Source organism: Schistosoma mansoni, chromosome 6 (assembly GCF_000237925.1).
Source record: "Schistosoma mansoni strain Puerto Rico chromosome 6, complete genome".
Classification (NCBI taxonomy): Eukaryota; Metazoa; Platyhelminthes; class Trematoda; order Strigeidida; family Schistosomatidae; genus Schistosoma; species Schistosoma mansoni.
In genome coordinates, this window is record NC_031500.1 from 8,082,998 (window position 1) to 8,103,599 (window position 20,602).

General features: G+C 38.5%; 1 protein-coding gene across 1 annotated transcript; it reads right to left on the reverse strand.

Annotated features, from left to right (window-relative positions):
* Positions 1 to 4,515: 4,515 nt before the first annotated feature.
* On the reverse strand, positions 4,516 to 20,244 carry Smp_164990 (hypothetical protein). Its single transcript, XM_018798152.1, has 7 exons — positions 19,965 to 20,244; positions 19,856 to 19,923; positions 19,619 to 19,814; positions 15,268 to 15,425; positions 13,767 to 13,859; positions 6,058 to 6,277; positions 4,516 to 5,446 (listed from the first exon to the last, which is right to left on the reverse strand). Exons 1-7 carry the CDS (start codon positions 20,046 to 20,048, stop codon positions 4,913 to 4,915), a joined length of 1,353 nt encoding a protein of 450 aa, XP_018653123.1. The 5' UTR covers positions 20,049 to 20,244; the 3' UTR covers positions 4,516 to 4,912.
* Positions 20,245 to 20,602: the final 358 nt, after the last annotated feature.

Sequence of the window (20,602 nt, forward strand, 5' to 3'; positions counted from 1 at the left end):
GAATTTCCTTTAGTCTTTTAGTATTATCGTCTATAGTCCCTTGGTTTCTTAGTGTTATAGCCCATACTCCTTTAGTCTTTTAGTATTATCGTCTATAGTCCCTTGGTTTCTTAGTGTTATAGCCCATACTCCTTTAGTCTTTTAGTATTATCGTCTATAGTCCCTTGGTTTCTTAGTGTTATAGCCCATACTCCTTTAGTCTTTTAGTATTATCGTCTATAGTCCCTTGGTTTCTTAGTGTTATAGCCCATACTCCTTTAGTCTTAGAATCAAATGACCCGATAAGAGTAGAGGATGAACATCTATCACCCTCTATTGCCAAACATATAATTGAAACAGGCCATAAGATTGATCTAAACTCGGCTTTTGTGTCGTATAAAAGTGTGGCTGACATTAATTTCACGGCACGTATGACCCCCTACCACTTTTTTTCGAAATTTAAGGATGTGGAAAAAATTTAGCAATTAGTGATTGGTGAACTCGTTTTTGAAAGTGTGTGCCCAACTGAAAGTGAACAAACCTTTTGTCACCTGTAACAATTTTTATTTGGCTGTGAATGATGCAGCTTTGTAATCTGATTCGTTCAAATCGAACTAGAATAAAGTGCTTTTATTGGATGCCAGAATTGACATTTTTCCATCCGATTATTATTTACAATAATTAACTATTTTCGCACTGTTCCATCTGAGTGTTGAACAAAATTTTAACTTCGGAAAAAAATCCGTTTGATTACGCTGCTATGCCCCTGTCAGTGAATGTATATCGGGATATGTTTTTTCAATCATGTGGAAATGCAAATGAAGTTGTCAGTTATCGTGTCAAGAGCAATAATATGTAGATCATTGTAAGATAATTTGTGAAAAAACTGACATCTGTTTTTAATAGTTGATAATGATGATTATTGAATTTGATAGGTAGTCTAATGTTTAATACACCATTAGTAAACAAATTTTCATCTAAGTATTCTCATAAGTTATTTTAACACATAGTTCTCTCTTTTAATAAACGTCAACCTATTAATAAATTATGATGAAAAAATAATGAATGGGGCATGCCGAAATCACGCTAACCGTAAAGGATGGGTAAATGAAGCAACGTTTACGCTGTCTGAAAGTAGTAATAATATCTGAGAAAAAAGCAAATAATCTTTATAATTCGGTTGTTTTGCAAACTGTTATTCTTAATACAAAAAAGTTCTTCAGTTTAGCCTTAAAAAAGGTGTCGGAAATGAACGCAAGATTGTTATCACGTTTTTTTGTAAATCCATTAAAAGCATGAAATATTTTGACCTGTATTTCATTTGCAGTTGACCACTTATTATTGGTCACCAAAAATACTTGTTTATGCACGCAGACATGTAAAACGGTTATTGTGTTTGTGAGTTGGGCATAACCAGATACAATGTATTCAAAAATACATCATCCGTTTCTGTGACAACGTGAGGAACAACAGAGCTTGTACCTTGCACGTTACTATCGTCCATATTGTGAAGAAAATTATCTCCGTCGACAAGTACAGATCTTTTATACAAATTTCAAAAAATATGTAACCAATTATAACGTATTACAACTAGGAATTTCATTGGACGAAGCGGATTGAAAAAATTGGAAAATGGGATGAAATTTTTTTTCAAAAGGGGGGTGAAAAAAATCGACGTGAATTTAATGTTATTCTCAGATCACGATTGCTCCTCCCTATGTATTTGTGATCACACACACATTTGAATTGGTAAACGCAGTGGGATGTGACAATCGTTTTCATGTCTTTTAGGTTTTGCATGAAGCATGGACCTCGTTCTTTCTTTGATAATGACCTTCGCCGCGCAATACGTTTTGTTGATGACTGATTTAAGCCTTTGTTTCAATGAAAGGATATTTGAATCACCTCTAAATGGTAAGGTGATGTAGACAGGTTTTTTTCCACCAAGGCTACAGTAGGTCTCACTGTACCATGAACTTTCCGTGTATTTATAAGTTTAAGTGGATAACCCTTCCCCATTAATGTCTTTAACAACTTAACATCATCATCAATAGCGTCATTTGTGCAAATACGATCAAGCTTGTTAAATAAGGCACCTTATCAAACCCCGTTTGTATTGTACAGGGCAGTAACTATAATCACTAAGGTATTGGCCTGTCCACGTTGGTTCTCGAAAAATGGATCATTTGATTGAGTCATCATCTCGTCTACTTAAAAGTATATCCTGGATGGGTAACTGGTTGTTCTTCTCTTCGCATGAGAGACTGATGTGGTTTTGAATAGTGTTAAGTCTATTTAATGAGCAGTTCATATCATCCTTCCTTTCACAGACAACTACGATATTGTCCACATATCTCTTATAAAGTTTCACGTTTACGACCAGGTCTTCAGCCAGATTTCCAACATATGCCATGAACACATCTGCTAATAATGGTCCTAACGGACTACCCATAGCAAACCCATCAGTCTGCAAAAACATTCGCCTTCAAAAGTGAACTGAACTTTGTCAGTACATAATAGTAGTAAATCTTGAAGAATTCTCAAAGGGACAGGTAATTTAAGGTTGTTTAAAGATATATAGTCACATAATATGTCAATAGTCTTTTTCAAAGGTAGATTTGTGAAAAAGAAATTCACGCCAAATGAACACATTGTCTTTCCCTTGATATTAATATCATCTAAATGATCGACCAATTCAAAAGAATACTTACATAAACGTCTTCGAATAGGACCCAGCAATTTTATCTGCCATTCAACTAGGTTATGTGTAGGTGATCGGCACATTAATAAAATTGGGCGTAAAGGAATATTTGATTTGTGAATTTTAGGTAGTCCATATAAATGAGGATACTCAGAACCCATTGGTTTTAAGAAATTAAATTACCCTTTATCAATAGTATTCATGTGTAACAATTTTTCAAGGTTTGAATTTGCTCTTCCTTCTAGTTCGCTAATACCTTCAAATTTAACATCAGTGTTATATGCCGAAGCGATTTATGGATGGTAACTTTGAGAGCTACTTATCGACCAATATGCTACGTATAATTCCCACTGTATAATTTTTAAGTCACTTAGCTATTCATGTTCCTTTCATTATAAGCTTTATTTTGACCAATATACAGCCACATTTGGCTAAATCTTGTACAAATATTATTTTCTATTTTATGGTACGATGTGGTCAGTTTGTTTGGTATATAAACGCAGTATGTTTGAGAATAAGGATTCATATTGCAGATGCTGTTATTGGTGTTCTGGACTTAACTGGCTGGGCTAGGCAAAAAGCAGGATTGATAACTACGCAAGACTGTTCATACGGCTTTTGTGTATCATTGCTCTGATCGATAATTCACTCCTCTCTGATTGGCGGGAACCAGCACGTTCATATATATTAACAGGGCGCTCAAGCAATCGATATAACAATCAGGCATAAATTTACTTTCATCCTTGAGGATGGATAACATCTTACTTTTACATTCACAAATGTTCATGATAACCATGCCTGATCCTTTATCCTTCAACAAGACATCAGGGTTTGAACGTAGTTCTTTTAGTGATTTAAAATACTGAGAAGTTAATATGTTTCTCTGCTTTGGTCCAAGATTATGAAATTGGTGTGCTATGTTCACCAGTTTAGCTTTACACCAGCTTTGATTATTTAAAGACCTAGGGGTTAGAGTACTCAGTTGATCATATAGATTTCTGAATTGGGCATTAATTTCTTAACAAGCATATGTGTGATTAGATTGTTCGAAATGTATTGCGCTAATATATGAAGTAGTTCTGATAATCTTCGTCTTCTTATTACACTATCGGAATATATCTTCTTTAACCTCTCATTATTGTCATGTCGAGCTGTATATTGCCTTGACGATCTGTTGAAGTTGTTTTGTCTATTGCTCACAATTATAGTCACTGAAACAAGTTTATTACATAAGACAATGGGTGGTAGCTGTTAGTGGACTTCATGGATGACGACTATGACGAAATTCAATGCCTCAACTAGTTTCGCATATGGTACGTTAGTTAACCTCATTTTCCTGTGGTGGTAATAGCAGCTAAATACGAATGTGCTGACAGAGATTATTTCAACCAGGTACACCTAGGAGAGATATTAGAAAGCCCGGTCAATATATTTACGTGTGATTTATTTTACACACGAAAAACAAGCAATAAGTAAGACTGGACACGTGAGACCTAAGGTGCGTTCCAGTCGCACGTGTGGCATCGTCCATACCTACTGCTCACCAGTCCCATACTACGACCAAACGGCAGTTCACTACTTCCAGCTTCTCAATCCTGCTCTAACATTCATCCACCATTGATGATATCAATGTGAACTGAACAGGCTCCACAACCCTATACTGATAATTATGATGTGCTGACTAGTGAAACTCTTCAGGGTTGATTGCTACTGAGAATCAGTGACAAGTGCATTTGCGGATTGACGAATTTTCAAGGGAAATCATAACCGATATGCGCATTCAATGGCGTAACGCGAACATGAATATTATCAAAACTATCAAAAGGACTAGTTTTAAATCTGCAAATGATATATTTATTGTGAGTTGACTTGTTTTTAGATAATATACAAACAATTAGTTATTCTGAATTGTTTGTAGAACGTAGAAACAACATAATACATTTAATTGAATATACAAGTATATGACATTATATTTAGAGGGAGTTAAATTTAACTCCCTCCTAAACTGAATAAAACAAACAGAACTGTCATACTTTCCATATAATAAGTGTGTGAATGATTGGATCAAGCTACTATACCTAAGCAAAAATGAATGTGACAATGACGTTATAAAAACAGACCACTTGAAAATTAAAAGTCTTACTAGTGGTGTGTTATAAAAAAAGCAATTGCCTACGTTTTTTATGTGAAACAGAAGTGGAGAGTCAAAATATTGATAGTTTACGAAGAGTCTCAGTCGGGTGTTTCATTTTCAGACTCCGATGGCGTATCCAACCCAAGAGGGTTTTTTCCAGATATTTCTTGAAGATCATATTGATACGGTTGAGATGTTTCTTCTTCATCTGTAGGAGGTTCGGATGATATACTTGGAGTAATATTTGGTGAACTTGAGTTGTTTTGTTTGACGCCAGAAGTAACTGTGCGTTGAGGTGCTAAGTTTGAGTCTTCGTCGTATATCTGTACACCAATACTGTCAGGTGTAAGTTGCCTTTTAACTGAACTTGTTGAGTCCAGTGTATTTTTCGATATTCGATCTGAGTAAGACATTGTTTCTTCGCCTCCGCGTTCTTTGCGTTGGCTTTCAAGTACTGAAGGCTTGGTAACTCGTTTCGCAAAGCCCAAACTAAGCGGCGAATCTGGATTGAATAAGGTTGTCGAAGACAAAGAATGTCGGTTTGTAATTTTTAAGAGATTGTTATTAATTTTACGACGTTTAGTATTATGAATAATCATTGCCTTCTCTTTTTGTAACTGGCGTATTGTAGCCTAGAGAAAAAGAAGACAAGGTACGGTCAAGTACTGAGTGAAAAAATTAGAATTATATTTAAAATTGGTAGTTTTCGATCGTTCTTTACGAAGTTCTCTAGAGACACGGGGAAAAGCCGAAAGTACTTTAGCCAACTAGCGCTTATTGAAAACTCCCCAGAAAAATCCAGAAATCAGCTAATCGTGCTTTCCTTATTCTGACTAGATAATTACTAAGTTGTTTTGCTAACTTCGCTTTTTCCCAGAAACTTTTAACATCTAAAACCGTTCACAACCCTATACCAAATCATGTTTTCTGTACACCACTTAGCGTTCGAAGTAAGGCATCTGCAATTTTTGTTTACAACTTAATGGAGCAAGATTTCCGGGGACTAGGAAGCAAGTATCTATGACTCTCAAAGCATAACAAAACTTATAGATATTTCCAAACAAATCCTAAATAAAAAGCCTATGATTATTTTGAGTTATAAACAACTAACTGGATAGAAAACAAACGGATTAATTCTCCTTTTTAGCCTTACTGCTTAATCACATGGATCAGATGTTTGATTTGTAAAAAATATATTCGAGAAAATCAATGCATTAAATTGTCGCGAAGAAAACAAACTTACTAGCAACCGATCTTGTTCAAGTTGTGCAGTTGATTTTATTTTTCGGACACGATCCTCATTCATTGATTTTACTTCAATCATTTCAGAGCGTAGTTCTGCTATTGTACGATCTTTAGTTAACAAGTCAAAGTCTTTAAGTGTTAATTGACGTTTGAGTGATTTGATCTCATCTTGTAACTGGCTTATAGTAAGTAAGTGTTCATTGTACACAGAATCTAAGCTAAATTAATGATAGTAGGGAAAAGTAAATGTGGAAATATAAATGATATGTATTAATATCAATAGTGGGACTAAGTTATCTAGAATAGATTTGGTATTCAGATTCTGATATCATACAGAAACTTTACTTGTAACCTGATTGATAAGTCTTCGAAACGAACGCTAGGTTCGGTTTATAAGCTCTCTTCTAGTAGCCCCCAGGTTATATCTACATAGCGACTTGAACATGACAGAAAAGGCGCAAAATATGGAAGAAAAGCTTCACTTCAAGTTTTGTTCATGTACAGAAAACCTAAGGTATTTATAGCATTTTAGATGGCCTTAAGTTTTCGGAAAAGTCTGGGGCGCTACTTAAATGTAGTAGCAGTATAGGTAATCATCCAGCCAGAAACGCGACACGTGACTTTTCCCTTTCTAGATGTTTCTGGCAAGACTTCTACTGAATGCTGATTGCGTAAGAAGTCTCTCAATGTTTTCGTAGCCTTTTTTGGCTTTTGTAAAGGAATTTTCTAGGCCTTCGAAACAGTGACTTTAGGGATTTTTTGATTGAATAGATGGCAAGATACTTTGTCCTCTCTTTCGATAGTGTATTAAGAATACGAAGATTATTAGAGCTATGTGATATATTGGCGTAATACATTTCGAACAGTCGGATCACACGTATACTTGTTAAGAACACATATAAAAATAAAAAGTCAACCAGTAATATTAGCTAATTATTCGGAGTGATGAGGTTCCAAATTGTTTTCACATTCTTTTTCTTTATTATCCTTGTTTCCTCTTATCCTCCATTTCTAGTCTGGTTGACCTTTAGTGTTTATATATAAATGTTCTTAACAAGTATATGTGTGATCAGATTGTTCGAAATGTATTGCGCTAATACATCACATAGTTCTAATAATCTTCGTATTCTTATTACACCATCGAAATTTATCAAAGGGACTAATTACTTCATCTGTTTTTATGGTTATATAGTTATAATACTGACTCAAATAAATAAAAAAATTGATACTCGAGTCAAATTATCTTTGAGGATGTTTAGGTTGGAAAGTCTTGGTATAACTTTAGACAACAAAATGAACGTAAACTTACAAGTGTGTGAATTGATTTTTTTTTACTTTCGTATTCGCTGACAACCACCATATTTACATGAGTGAAATCTTTTTGCCCAGCTTGAATCACCGGTATTCCCTGATTAAATATGCTGCAGCACGATAAGACGACACGAGACTAACCTTATTTCTGATAACAAGAGCAACAATTAATATAGGCACATGGAATGTCTGAACAATGTGGGGAATCGGGAGAGACATTTAAATGGCGGAGATGATATACAAACTGGCTGTGCTTGGAAGAATTTAAACTTATTCGACAAAAACCGGACAGAAAAGACTAGCTTCGGGCGATATGTTGTTATATTCTAGTCATGGAGAATAAAATGGTCTGCACACATGAGGAGCTGCACTGATGCTCTTCAAAGAAGCACAAAAAATGCTTATAGGATGGGGATCTAATGGCTCTAGGATCACTAAAGCATTCTCTATAACAAAATAAGGGATTGCAATGAATGTCATCTACAAATGATAGCGACGAAGATAAACATCAGTTTTATGGGATGTGGCATTCCATCGAAGAGGATTTCTAGGGAAAACATCTGATCATCTTGATAGGTTATCTAACGTCCTGCAAAGGTCTACTAAAACCTCGCTCCAAACTACACATTGGAGCCTTCAACGTACGTACTCTAAGTCAAATCGGTCAACAGGCCTCCTTGGCTAAAACCCTAGAATCTCGTACCATTGATGTATGCTATGTCTCCGAAACACGCATACAGGATCCTAGTGTGGTCATTCACTTGGACTCATCTCGCCAAAATGGACAGCCAACGAAATACACCCTCCGTGTATCTGACTAGTTCTCATGGACTTGCAGGTGTAGGCATAGCACTTAGTACAAGGGCAGAACAAGCACTACTAGAATGGAAACCCGTTAACAGTCGCCTGTGTGCTGTCCAGCTAAATGGCTCCGTAAGAACTCGGGAGGATAGGGACACACGTCGTTGCCTTTTCGTCGTTTCTGCCTACGATCCCACTGACTGCAGCCATGATGAAGTGAAAGATGACTTTTACAGAAAGCTCTCCTAACTTCTCGAAAAAGCTAAGCACTCAGACATAGTACTCGTAGCGCGTGACTTTAATGCACCTTTAGGTAGCTTAAACCAAACGGAAATACATTTAGGTGGGTATTTTAGTATTCTGGCTCAACGAACTGATAATGGTGATCGTCTGTTGCAACTATGTTCAGACAATCGTTTATTTTTACCAAGCACTAATTTTAAGCATAAGGAGAGACGTAGTCTAACATGGCGACCACCTGCACCAAACCAACGATGGACTGAAATAGACCATATTGCCATCAATCATCGTTAAAGTATTTTATTTATTTATTTAATCACATACATAGTGGTACAAAGGGCACCGGATACATATGCGCCACACGTTAAAGAGGCTCGATAGAAGATTGTCGCTCGTTCTGGAATACATGTTTAGACTCCGACCATGCCCTAATACGAGCACGCATTCGTCTGCGCCTCACTGGACGCAGAAAAACTACACTAAGAAGACCCATTAGGATTGAACTCAGTGACAAGAAATACAAAAGTAATTTTCAGGAACAAAACGTGGCATCGGTGCTTGAAGTCACTAACTTCTATTTTCAGCCATGTTGGTAGATGCAGACTACTCGGTTGGGGTCCGCGCGACTATCGTAACCAACCGTTGGAGACTCTAGGTGACATGGCCTAGAATTGGTCACACTGGCGTAGGTGTATACACTTTTTGCCCTAACTGAAGCAGGTGGTTTTCTTAGGGGGCCACACTCGGAGCCTTTGACCTGAAGGCCTAATCATAAAGGCAGTGGAGCATTGTGAGGAGATGCAGTCGCATGGTAGCCAGTGACCAACGATTGGTTCATACGCCATTTGTTCCTTCAGGATACTGGAGCCCATGTGCACCATTGTTTTGAAATCAGGGTTTTCCAACTCCCATAGGTGGACTTTCCGTGTCCACCAACCCGGTTATAGCTTCAGACATTCGCTTTTCGTCCTTTCAATTTTGTAATCAACAGTAATGCCACGAGAAGGCAGTGAGTAGGACTATATATATTCGCTGGTCATGTGAGAGCATTTCGAGAGGGAGAGTAGACTCTCCCCACTCTCGGCCGTACCAGGGCATTTGGGGGCTTGGAACCTGTTGTTGAGAGTTATCTTCAATTGTTTAGTTTGTTAGTATCTCGAAGGAAGGCTGTATTGAACCTTTGTAGTGCTGTTTGTCCGATCGCCCAGTGTTTCTTTAGCTTAAGTCTCATCTCGGCCACAACCAGGTGGTGATCTGAAGCTATGTCAGCTCCTCTCCTGGTTCTCACATCTTCCATTGTCCTTTGGAATTTCTGTTGATACAAATATGATCTATCTGGTTCTCTGTGGTGTAGTCCGGCGAGATCTATGTAGCTTTGCGCACGTGTTTGTGCGGAAATATTGTGTCGCCTATAGCCAATTTGTTGAATGCACATAGATTTGAAAGTCTATCCCCACTTACATTTCTCTCTCCTAGTCCATGACATCCAATTATATCTTAATATCCTATATTGTCCACTCCGACTTTAGCGTTTAGATCCCCCATCAGGATTTTGAGGTCCTTCCTAGACCACTTCGCTATGATTGATTGAAGCCTCGAATAGAACTGATCTTTGTCGTCGTCGTTGCTATCATTTGTGGGTGCATAACACTCATTGTGATCCACTCCTTCTTTGTTTTGAATGATGCTTTGAATATCCTGGATCCATGAGATTTCCATCCTACAAGTGCATTTTGTGCTTCTCTGGACAGCGTTAGAGCAAATCCCTTAGCGTGTGGAGCATTTTCCCCTTCGTGACCGGAGTACAGCAGTATCTCTTCCGTACCTAGCCTTTGTTGTCCAGCTTGTGTCCAATGAGTTTCGCTGATTCTGAGTACTACCAATTTGTATCTCCTCATTTCCATCGCTATTTGACTGGTCTTTCCGATCTCCCACGTTGTCCAGACGTTCCATGTACCTATTAAGAGTGTTGCTCTGGTTGTTAGAATGGGCATCGGCATCCGCTTTCATCACGAGGCGTCATAATTCTTCCTTCAACTCCCAGGGCAGAGTTTGAATGGTTTGAATTATTTTTTTTGCCTAGAGTTTTTTAGCTAGTTTTTCTACAGAATGAAGTCGCTAACCCCATGCCCAACACTCCTCCCTTACCCGGGCTTGGAACCGGCAGTAACTCTAGAAGAGGTACAGGCGGAGTTGACACTTGGACAAGCAGCACTGCAAAAAGTCAATACGACTTTCTTTTGAGATACTAAAAAACCCAGTGAATTCAAGATAGCTCACAGCAAATAGTTCCAGGCCTTACAAGGCCTACTAGGAGAAGAGAAAACCATTATGTAGGACTGGAAAAGGATCTGAAAAGCAATAAACTCAAAATACTAGAAGGTGGTGAGTAGCGAAAAGCACCGACATAAGGAATGTATCACTGCAAACAGCCCGATCAAGATTTAAGAGAGGGAAAAAAAGAAGATAGCAGCTGATGACAACCAAACAAGAGCTGATGAGACCAAGGAACAGGCCAGATATACAGGAGCAAATGAGAGGGTGAAAAGCATTGGAGCTGACAAATGAAAACACGTACAAGACCCTGTTCCTACAGCAGAAGAAGCTTCGAGACCAACAAACTGGATTTCGTAAGGATCGATTACATAACAATCAAACCGCGATACTGTGGATTATTACCAACTCTAGTGACTCTTTAGGAAAGCATTCAATAGAATGCATAAAAACGCGATGTAGAATCCTTTTTGACAATATAGGATGGGAAGATTGTCACCATCATATGGGACTCTCACGAATGACTGAGGAGGACAGCTCCAAGACGTGTTCCAAGTGAGGACCGGTGTCAGAGAAGACTCCATATTCCTGTACGTACGTACATCAGTTCGAGTTGCCATACCACATTAGCACAGAGATGCAGTTGTCGATTCAAATCCCATAGTGGTAGAAGTAGTACGAGTATAAGCAGTAATGTGAAAGATTAGGGTTTGAAGATGTTATTCAAGGAGTATAATCCAATGAAATAAATTCGGAGAAAAAGGTAGGGACATGAAGAATTCAGATTAGAATTTGGTAGAACACCGAGAGTGGATGCACCTACGCCATTGTAAACGATTTTGAGCCTTACACTCAAGGTCTCTAACCCTCGATTGCTATCGTCTCGCGGATCTCAACCAGGTAGTCTACACCTACCGACATGTCTCAGTCCACTTGTCAGTGACTTCATGGATTTGTGCCAAATTTTGATCTGGCCACCCCTAGCTTTTTCCAACCTACTCCTACACCATAAAACATTGCATGTCAGGGCAGTCGGTGGTTGGGTATAGGATACACGTGTCCCAGCCATCTCAACTGATGAACTTTCACTACTTCATCAATCGATTTGCCATCCTTACCTAGTACCCGTATCCTAACAACTGCATTACTTACCTGGTGGTCCCAGGATATACGAGCAATGCTTCGAAGACACCTATGATCGAATACTAGCAGCCTACGAATATCCTCTACTCTTATCTGCCATAAAGTAGGACGAAACGAACTGCTGCGCAGTAAATCCGTCCTTTGTTTGTTAAACGGATATCTCGCCTACGCCATAAATGACGCAAGTTGAAAGCTAGTCGAGCCTTCTGTATCCGTGCTGAGATTTCGTCATACACCAGACCACAAGGGATGATGAGACTCCCAAGATAAGTGAAGCGGTCAACACGCTCAACTACTTCACTCTCTATCACTAGTTCAGGTGCCGATACAACCCGATCCTGAAGTAACATTTTGCACTTCGAGGGGGAGAATCGCATCCTGAACATGCTTGTATAGTTGCTTATAGGGGTCAGAAGACTGCATTTTGTCAGCGTCTTCACCAAATAGAACTATGTCATCGGCGTATTCTAAGTCAACAAGTGAGTCTCCCGGTAAAATTTCAAATTCTGGAGATTTAGATGAAAGTGTTATCTCTGAAAACATGTCAACGACAAAGTTAAACAAGAATGGGGAGAGTGGACAGTGTACTAGCGGCTTCCACAGAAATAGACCTCAACATTCACAAGAGAAAAAGATCATGGTACGTAAAACATTGAGCACCAACCAAATCACACTAGATGTAAAAGCTCTGGAAGAAGTAGAAACCTCCACTACCTAGACAGTAACATCGATCAACAAGGAGGATTTGATTCGGACGTGAAAACACCAATCAACAAATCAAGGGTAGCATTCCTACAATTGAAGAATATCTGGAACTCAAAATAACTGTCACCCAAGACCAAAGTCACAATTTTTGACACTAACGTCAAAGTAGTTCTATAGTAAAGAGCTGAGACTTGGAGAACTAACACAACCACTATAATAAAGTACAGGTGTTTTAAGCAGGTATCTACGCATAATACTCTAGATCGATTGCCTAGAGACCATCAGCAATAACATACTGAATGAGAATAAACTGACTTGCAGTTAAAGAAATTAAGAAAAGGTGGGTAGGACACATTATGAAAACTGAATCGCGAGGCAAGCCCTAACTTGAAATTCTCAAGGCAAACGGGAAAGTGATGGATCGAGGAACACACAGGGCTCCGAGAACTGGAGGCGGACATCACTTGGCAAACTTGGAAAGGAAATCCTATGACAGTATTGCTTAGAGATCTCTTCACTTCACCTACTTCGGTTTGGGTAACCGAGTAGTAAATTATTATCCTTTGAATTTAGAGCGGCTCATTTTTAATTACCAGGCAAATGAGCCAATTTGTTTTACCTACTTTAGTAAGAAGGATAGACAGCAGTGAGAAACATAGTTTGGAAGAAATATAATCGTTGATGAGTAGAACAAAGGCTCATTGAATGATCTGACCGTATTCATACAATCCTCAAGGACATTTTAGTCTAAACAGTGCATTTATCTGTAATGAAAAAGTATTTCACAGCATGTTGTTCTTGAAATGTATGTATTATAACTATATTACTTGTGAAGAACTAAACTTTATTACCTTCCTTATATTTTATCAGTTGTAAACTCTTTCCTCATTGGTTAACACTCTTCTTATCTGTTCAGTCACACATCCGTGCCAGCATGCATTGAGACTTATTGTTGAGTTAATTACCTTGAATTAGTCGAACATAAACTAACAATTATTTTTTGTAGAACCCCTTATTATTCGTTTATTTTCATATATAAATATTTCGAGAAACCAAGATAGCCTTTTAACTACATTTAAACTCAGTTGCGTTGCCCTAGCTCGTCTGACAGTATTAACGCCTATAGAGAACTACTTAGTTTTTAACCAATTTATAAGTCATTAGCATTCCATATGACCACACAATTACCACTTGCATATAAATATAAGTCCTACTCAATGACCTATTACTTACCTTAGTGCTTGAGTAGTTACAGCCTGTTGTAAATGCACCTGTGTGTCAGTTTGCCTTGTTCCATACCCATCAGTACAAGTTTTTTTAAGAGAGCTAAAATTCAAAAGTTTGTGCGAATACAGCTTTTTCATTTGTCTAGAAAACGAAATATGAGCACTAAAATTCCAGCCTTTTATTTTAAATAATTAAAGGATATTATTTCTAAAAATTTCCGTGGGTCATCAAATAAACATTCTAAGAAATAGAAACACTGAACCTGGTATCAATATGGATCAATCTTATAAGACACGATTTCACAGAATGAGACTCACACAATAAACACGAAATTCCCCACACGGGTTCAAAGACCACTCAATGATGTTGTAGACTACAGCTGCTTTTATCTGGGCAGCATTGGTCCTTGATCCACTTCCATCTTAGCCGGCAAAACTTGTTGTACTAGGTAGTAACTGGGCGAGTACTGGATACTTTGACAGTCTGTGAAGAGGGGATATTGCTTCAGAGACAACCACGGATATTTGTGACTTATGGACATCTGACTTGGGTAAATATCCTTTACAGTCAAAGAGCATTGTGTGAACTTCATAACATATTTGTCTTATATTGGGTATTTAGATATCTCTCCTGCGTCATAACTGGCATAAAATGATAAAAACAGGGTGATTATTTTGTGTTTTCCTTGATATCATCTACCACCAACTCACCACAGTTAATTAAACTCTTAAAGTGGAGTGACCAAAGGACTCCATCGCTCCACCGTACTTTTAAACTGAGAATTGAAGTACAGCGCTGCTGAGGTAACACTCTGGACGCAGTGGATGAGAGATATTCTTAGAACTTTTGTACTGTCACCCAAGTTATATGAAATACTGCTTTTTATCGGCATCTCCACATAGTAAAACCCTTTATAAAACAACCTTTTTGTTGAAGTTTCTATGTTTATTGAAGTAAGGATAAACATGTACATGAACCGAAACATAATCCGAGCTTAAGTATTCCGGTAAAAGCAACAGTATTTAGCCACTAACCTTCAGTAGTGATTGGTGTGTCTACAGTTGGTAGTCAGTCAGTCACAACGTAGAACTTCGTACGTACGTACATCAGTTCGATATGATGTATGTATGATGTTAGTAGTTGTTAGGTCAGAAAGTGTTTAAGCCTTCAGCACTTGTTTGACGTATGTAGATATCTGAGCACAAGATCAATGAACAGGGATTATTGCAATTCTAAAAATGTCGCCTCTTTCATTTGAAATTTGCCTGTTACGATAGGTTATTCAGTCAGCTAGTCATAGGCAACCGTGAATTATTCATGAAAATAGAAAATGAATCAAGGAACTATTCACCGCTAAATATTTCTTTACCAGTTTCTAAAAGAGCTAGAGATTGTGACTATCTATTGATTTGATGTTCAGAGCTTTGTAAAATAATATTGAAATCTGCTAGGAATTTGAGTTCTAACACTTTACTAACACAGTGAGGGGGAAATGTGGTCGGCTTACTTATGACTTGATCTCGAACGGTTTGCAGTTGAGAGCTGATAATTATCATGTCGGCGTTTATTGGATCCATGAATAGAGCGTTCTCTAGATCGGGCCAATTTAAAATTGTATGTACACACCCAACAAAGAATCTGTCCATCAACTTTCTCTCGGCTAGCCTATACAAATAAACGAGAACAAAATATACGAATTAGAAAATTGTCTCAACAGTAATTTCAGTGAAGAATGATGCTTCGGAGAATATCGAAAAACAAAAACGTCAAGTCACAATGAATACGAAATAATTAATAAATTTAGCTACCAACAATCAGTATAGGCATAAAAGGTTTATCAATTGGACACTGATTTCATTATACGAAAAAAGCTATTATACCCACAAAACAATGTGTTAATACCTCTTACTGAAGCAGATATTTGAATTGTTCAGATGTAGTTTTTGCAATAACACAACAAAAATTTCCAATGTGAAATCTTGGTGAAATACATGTAAATGCAGTAAGTGACTACTCACAAAATTATTTCAATCCTGAAATTAATCATTTACTCTTAAATTTTGCACCGAAATGAAAATGAGAATCAACTTATCAATAAACGCATCACAGTGATAAGTAGCCATCCGGGGATTACTTTTCCTAGTAGAAACAGTGGTTATAGAATCATCTCACGTTATTCATCTCCGAAACTCATATCCGAATCTTCGGATATATAAATCTTCGTGAAGTTCACATAACTGAACACATGTACAATGGAAGTGACAAAACTATTGAAGCTGGGTTCTTCGATCTGATTGAAGAGTTGGAATCATTTTGAAGTGTGAAAATAGCAACTCTGTGGAGAAATAACCAGACGTCACGTTTGGACTGGACCTTCAAAAACGAAGAATTACTAAGTGATAACCTTTCAATCCTGACTCAGCTGAGAAGAAGCGATCACGCTGTCATAGCCTTTAATTTTACTGGTGAAATCGGGCTTGAACATCCTGATGACAAAAGGCGTTGGAACTTTAAACGGCTGGATCCGTTAGCTTTAAAAGAATAACCTACACCAGGTAGACTGAGATGCCTACCCTCAACTTAATGTGGACATTCACATGGGTTTCTTGCTGCGCACGATCTTACGTGATACAAGTCAGCCTGTCCCACAAACGGTCCCCATAAGTTACAGGCAACCTACGGTCATAAACAGTCTCACCCTTAGAGTGCTAAAACTTGAAAGGTACTACTGAGAGGAATACAAACGGACTAGTGACGACAGAAAATATAGGTAGTTCAAACAAGCAAGAAACTGATGCACAAGCACGATAACAGAAGATAGGCTTCAGTATTAGATCAAGCTATTCGACAAATTTGTCTGCAGTCAGAAAAGTTTATTTCTTCATGCAGCCTTTCTTCGACAAGCCAAAGTTTCACAGTTGTCAAGTCCTAATGGCCCAACCAAAAACGACGGTGATCCCGCAGTGCTTGTCAGAACAGTATTTTAGTATATTTTAACCTCCACGTGCGAACTACGTTGACGAGAGCTCCACTTGGAGCCTAAGAGGAGTCTCAGAAGCGAACGTAAGCGCTGGGACTAGTATGTCAGGAACTGCAGCGTCTAAGCAAGGACAATACATGTTTGTGTGGGTACATATACATAGGGAGGGGTTATCAACCAAGGGTTATGGAACACAATTGAAACGGAACATAGAAGTGACATCAATACAACTTTCAAAATATTATACAGAAACTGCTAAGGACGAATTCTTAGACTTGTAGAAGCTTTGGCTGTTCGAAAATTTAAGCCCCCCTTATGTATACAGAAATAAATTGCCGTAGTAATCCCAAAGTTATTTTATGGCCTAGGATAACAAGACAATTTCAATTTTTTCCCATACTATGCTAATTTTCTTTCTCTTCCATTTACACCGATCATTGTCTACTTCAACTCTTATTTATTTGGTCCTTATTAATTTTCACATAGAATGCCTTAACAAGTACGTGCGTGACTAGATCGTTATAGCGGAAATCACACTTTTCAGATCGACTCTGTCATCTCAGTGTTCTACCAATACTTAAACACCTTCTGGCCCGGACATGGTTCACTCTGCTATACGGAGAGAACTGAGTAATGATGCCAGGATGTTTAGGATGTGTTTCTCCCCCTCTAAATGTAAACTGTTACTCCAGGACTGGCCTGCGTCAACACCTGAACTAAGGATAGGGAGTGAAGTAGTCGAACGCGTCGACAACTTCACTTATCTTGGAAGTCTGACCAGCCCTAATGGGTTGGTTTCTGACGAAATCGCAGCACGGATTCAGAAAGCTCGTTTGTCTTTTGCCAACTTACGTCACCTATGGTGAAGACGAGATATTTGTCTATCAATTAAGGGACGAGTATACTGCGCAGCAGTTCGCTCTGTTCTACTTTACGGCTGTGAAACATGGCCATTAGGAGTAGAAGATACTCGTAAGTTACTAGTATTTGAACACAGATGCCTCAGAAATATTGCTCGCATCTACTGGGATCACCGGGTAAGTAATAGTGAAGTTAGACACAGGGTATTAGGGAATGATGGTAAATCAGTTGATGAGGTCATGAATCTTCATCGACTGAGATGGCTAGGTCACGTTTTTAGCATGCCTGAACACCGAATACCACGACGCGCTATGCTGACTAGTGTGGGGGATGGTTGGAAGAAAGTTAGGGGCGGCCAAACCAAAACGTAGCATCAGTGCTTGAAGTCACTAACTTCTATTCTCAGCCATGTTGGTAGATGCAGACTACTCGGTTAGGGTCCGCGCGACCATCGTAACCAATGATTGGAGACTCTGTGTGACATGGCTCAGAATCAATCACAATGGCGTAGGTGTATACACTCTCTGCCATCTCTTAAACCTTGAGATTAAAATTGCTTCGTAACTTTCTTCCTTCCTATGCTATATCCTTATATACAACCTATCTTTTATATATTACCACCACTAAATTAACTACTTCTATGAATCCGGTGTTCATCTTGTTGTGCTAACGAGGTATGGCAACTTGGACCGATATATATATGTATCTAGTCCTACGTTGTAGCTGACTGACAGAGAGAAGCGGCTTCGATCTTAGCACCACTTAATGTATTCACACATCCGCTAAGCCAGGGCACGGCAACAGGCAATTGAAAGCTGGAGCACATCACATCAATTTTCATAGGAGGTCAAAGCAATGAGTCTTTAAGCTACCGGCCGGTAACACTTCTCTCAATACCCTCAAAAAGTCCCTGATATACGAAGGTCTAAGCGACTACTGGTTATCTATAAACTTCTTTTTACCCCGTCAACACGGTTTCGGGAAGGGACACTCCTGTATAACAAACCTGCTGACTGCAGTGGACAAATGAACAACCATCCTTGATCACAAAGGGAAGACTGACATGATATATTTTGACCTATCAGAAGCCTTGATAAGGTCAATCATGTCTCGTCGATAGGCCCAAACTGTCAGGTGTCATGTTACCGTTGGTAGACTGGCCTACTTAATATCGAAATAATCGAGGTCTGAATGAACTTTGCTTTTTCCCAGGCCACAGAATGCCCTAGTGAGGCACTTTTGAGCTTAATACTAGGACCTCTTATCCTTTTACTTCACATAAGTGACCTTCCTCAGCAACTATCATGAAACGACGTTAAACTTCGGAGAGAAGTTTACAACAAAGATGATAAGCTGGAGCTCCAGGAGGATATAATTCGACTTCCAAGTTGAGCGGACAACAACAGACTTACTTTGAACACTTCAAATTGTAAAGTAGCCAGAGACATGTTGCAGAGTATGAATACAACCTAGACAACGCCTCTCTAGAGGTAGTCAATGTTGAAAAAGATGTAGGAGTCTTGTTACCCCATGATTTAACGTCTTGTGTTGACTGTGGCAAAAATGCCTTTTGATTGAACATTGCACTTGTAATGTTGAAGTGCATTTTTGGCCAGTTTGACAATACAGCTGTCTATTTAATCTCTAACAGTTTAATTCTGCCCCATTTGAAGTTTCCTACATCACTCCAAAAGCATAAGAACACACTGGAACGTGCCTGGAGGTAAGCTACGGGAAACCGAATCCAAACCTTATGAAGAGCGCCTCAAATCACTGGATGTTTATCCATTAGAATATAGGTTTCTCAGAGGTAGCCTTTTAATAACTTGCAGCATCCTAAACACTAATGAGCACTCTCCAAGACACTTACTTAAATAGTCTAAATACAAACCTTAGAGATGATATCCTCTATTTCCACCACAATCATTTGAACATGAACCTGTTACTATCTAATCTGAGTGAGCCCTTATATTTCCTAGTGATATTAGGAAAATTTCAAATTAAGACCAAACCTTACCTCATCTTTCAAAAAGGCACACGTATCTCCACAAGAATGACACTGGCGTGGCTCACCGAATCTGTTTCTGTAGTGTAAGCACCTCTGGCAAACCAAAGCACTGCCAAAAGCAGTTTTTAAATTGCATATGGAACAAGGCTGGGGCTCGCCGTACTTGCTTTTAAGAGATTGACAGCGTGGGCAGATACCGCCGCAACTTAGGAAACCCCAGGAATAAACTGAATTTCGGCAACTTACACACGGTATTTGAAGTCAGATTTACAATATTCACATTGTTTAAATGTAGAGTGGTGAGGACTGCATCCCTAAATATTACAACACTAGAATGGAGAGTGAAATAGAATACTTTGCATGCTTGTCCAGACCTGGACATTTCAGACTGTGGGAAATTTCGCAGGCATTTTGTGCAGGAAAATAAAGGTTGATCCATTATGATTACACTGAAGAGTTCGCTGTTGTTGGTAAATGGTAGATCAGCAACTCCAATAAGCGACCTTATGATCAATGTTTTATGGTCTACAACACAACAAAACAAGCATATTCGGACTCCCAGTAGGATTACATGAATCAAGTTATACCCAAAACTCAAACAACGCCAAACGAACGGAGTGATCAGAAGTGACTTCCATTACATATCCCCGCCAATCAATGTTCAACTACACTTATTTCGATGGTTTGAGCAAATTCTATTCTCAGCGTAAGTCACTGAGGACACTGAACTCTTTGCTGCTTCTTGTTCGCTTCATTCTTGATATTATAATCAAAATAAATGTTAGTATGAAGGCAGACTAGTAGAGATTGCAGAATTTTCACAATTTGAATCACGAACATGGCTTAGTTTTCAGTGGTGATCTAAATATACAGATTTATATAAATTTTTTATTAGGAACATAATCTTGTGAGACCCAGACCAAATTCTTCGTGGTTTTTTCAAGTAGGAGAATTGTATTGAGTTGAACAGAATGTGAACCTCTAAGTTCTAAG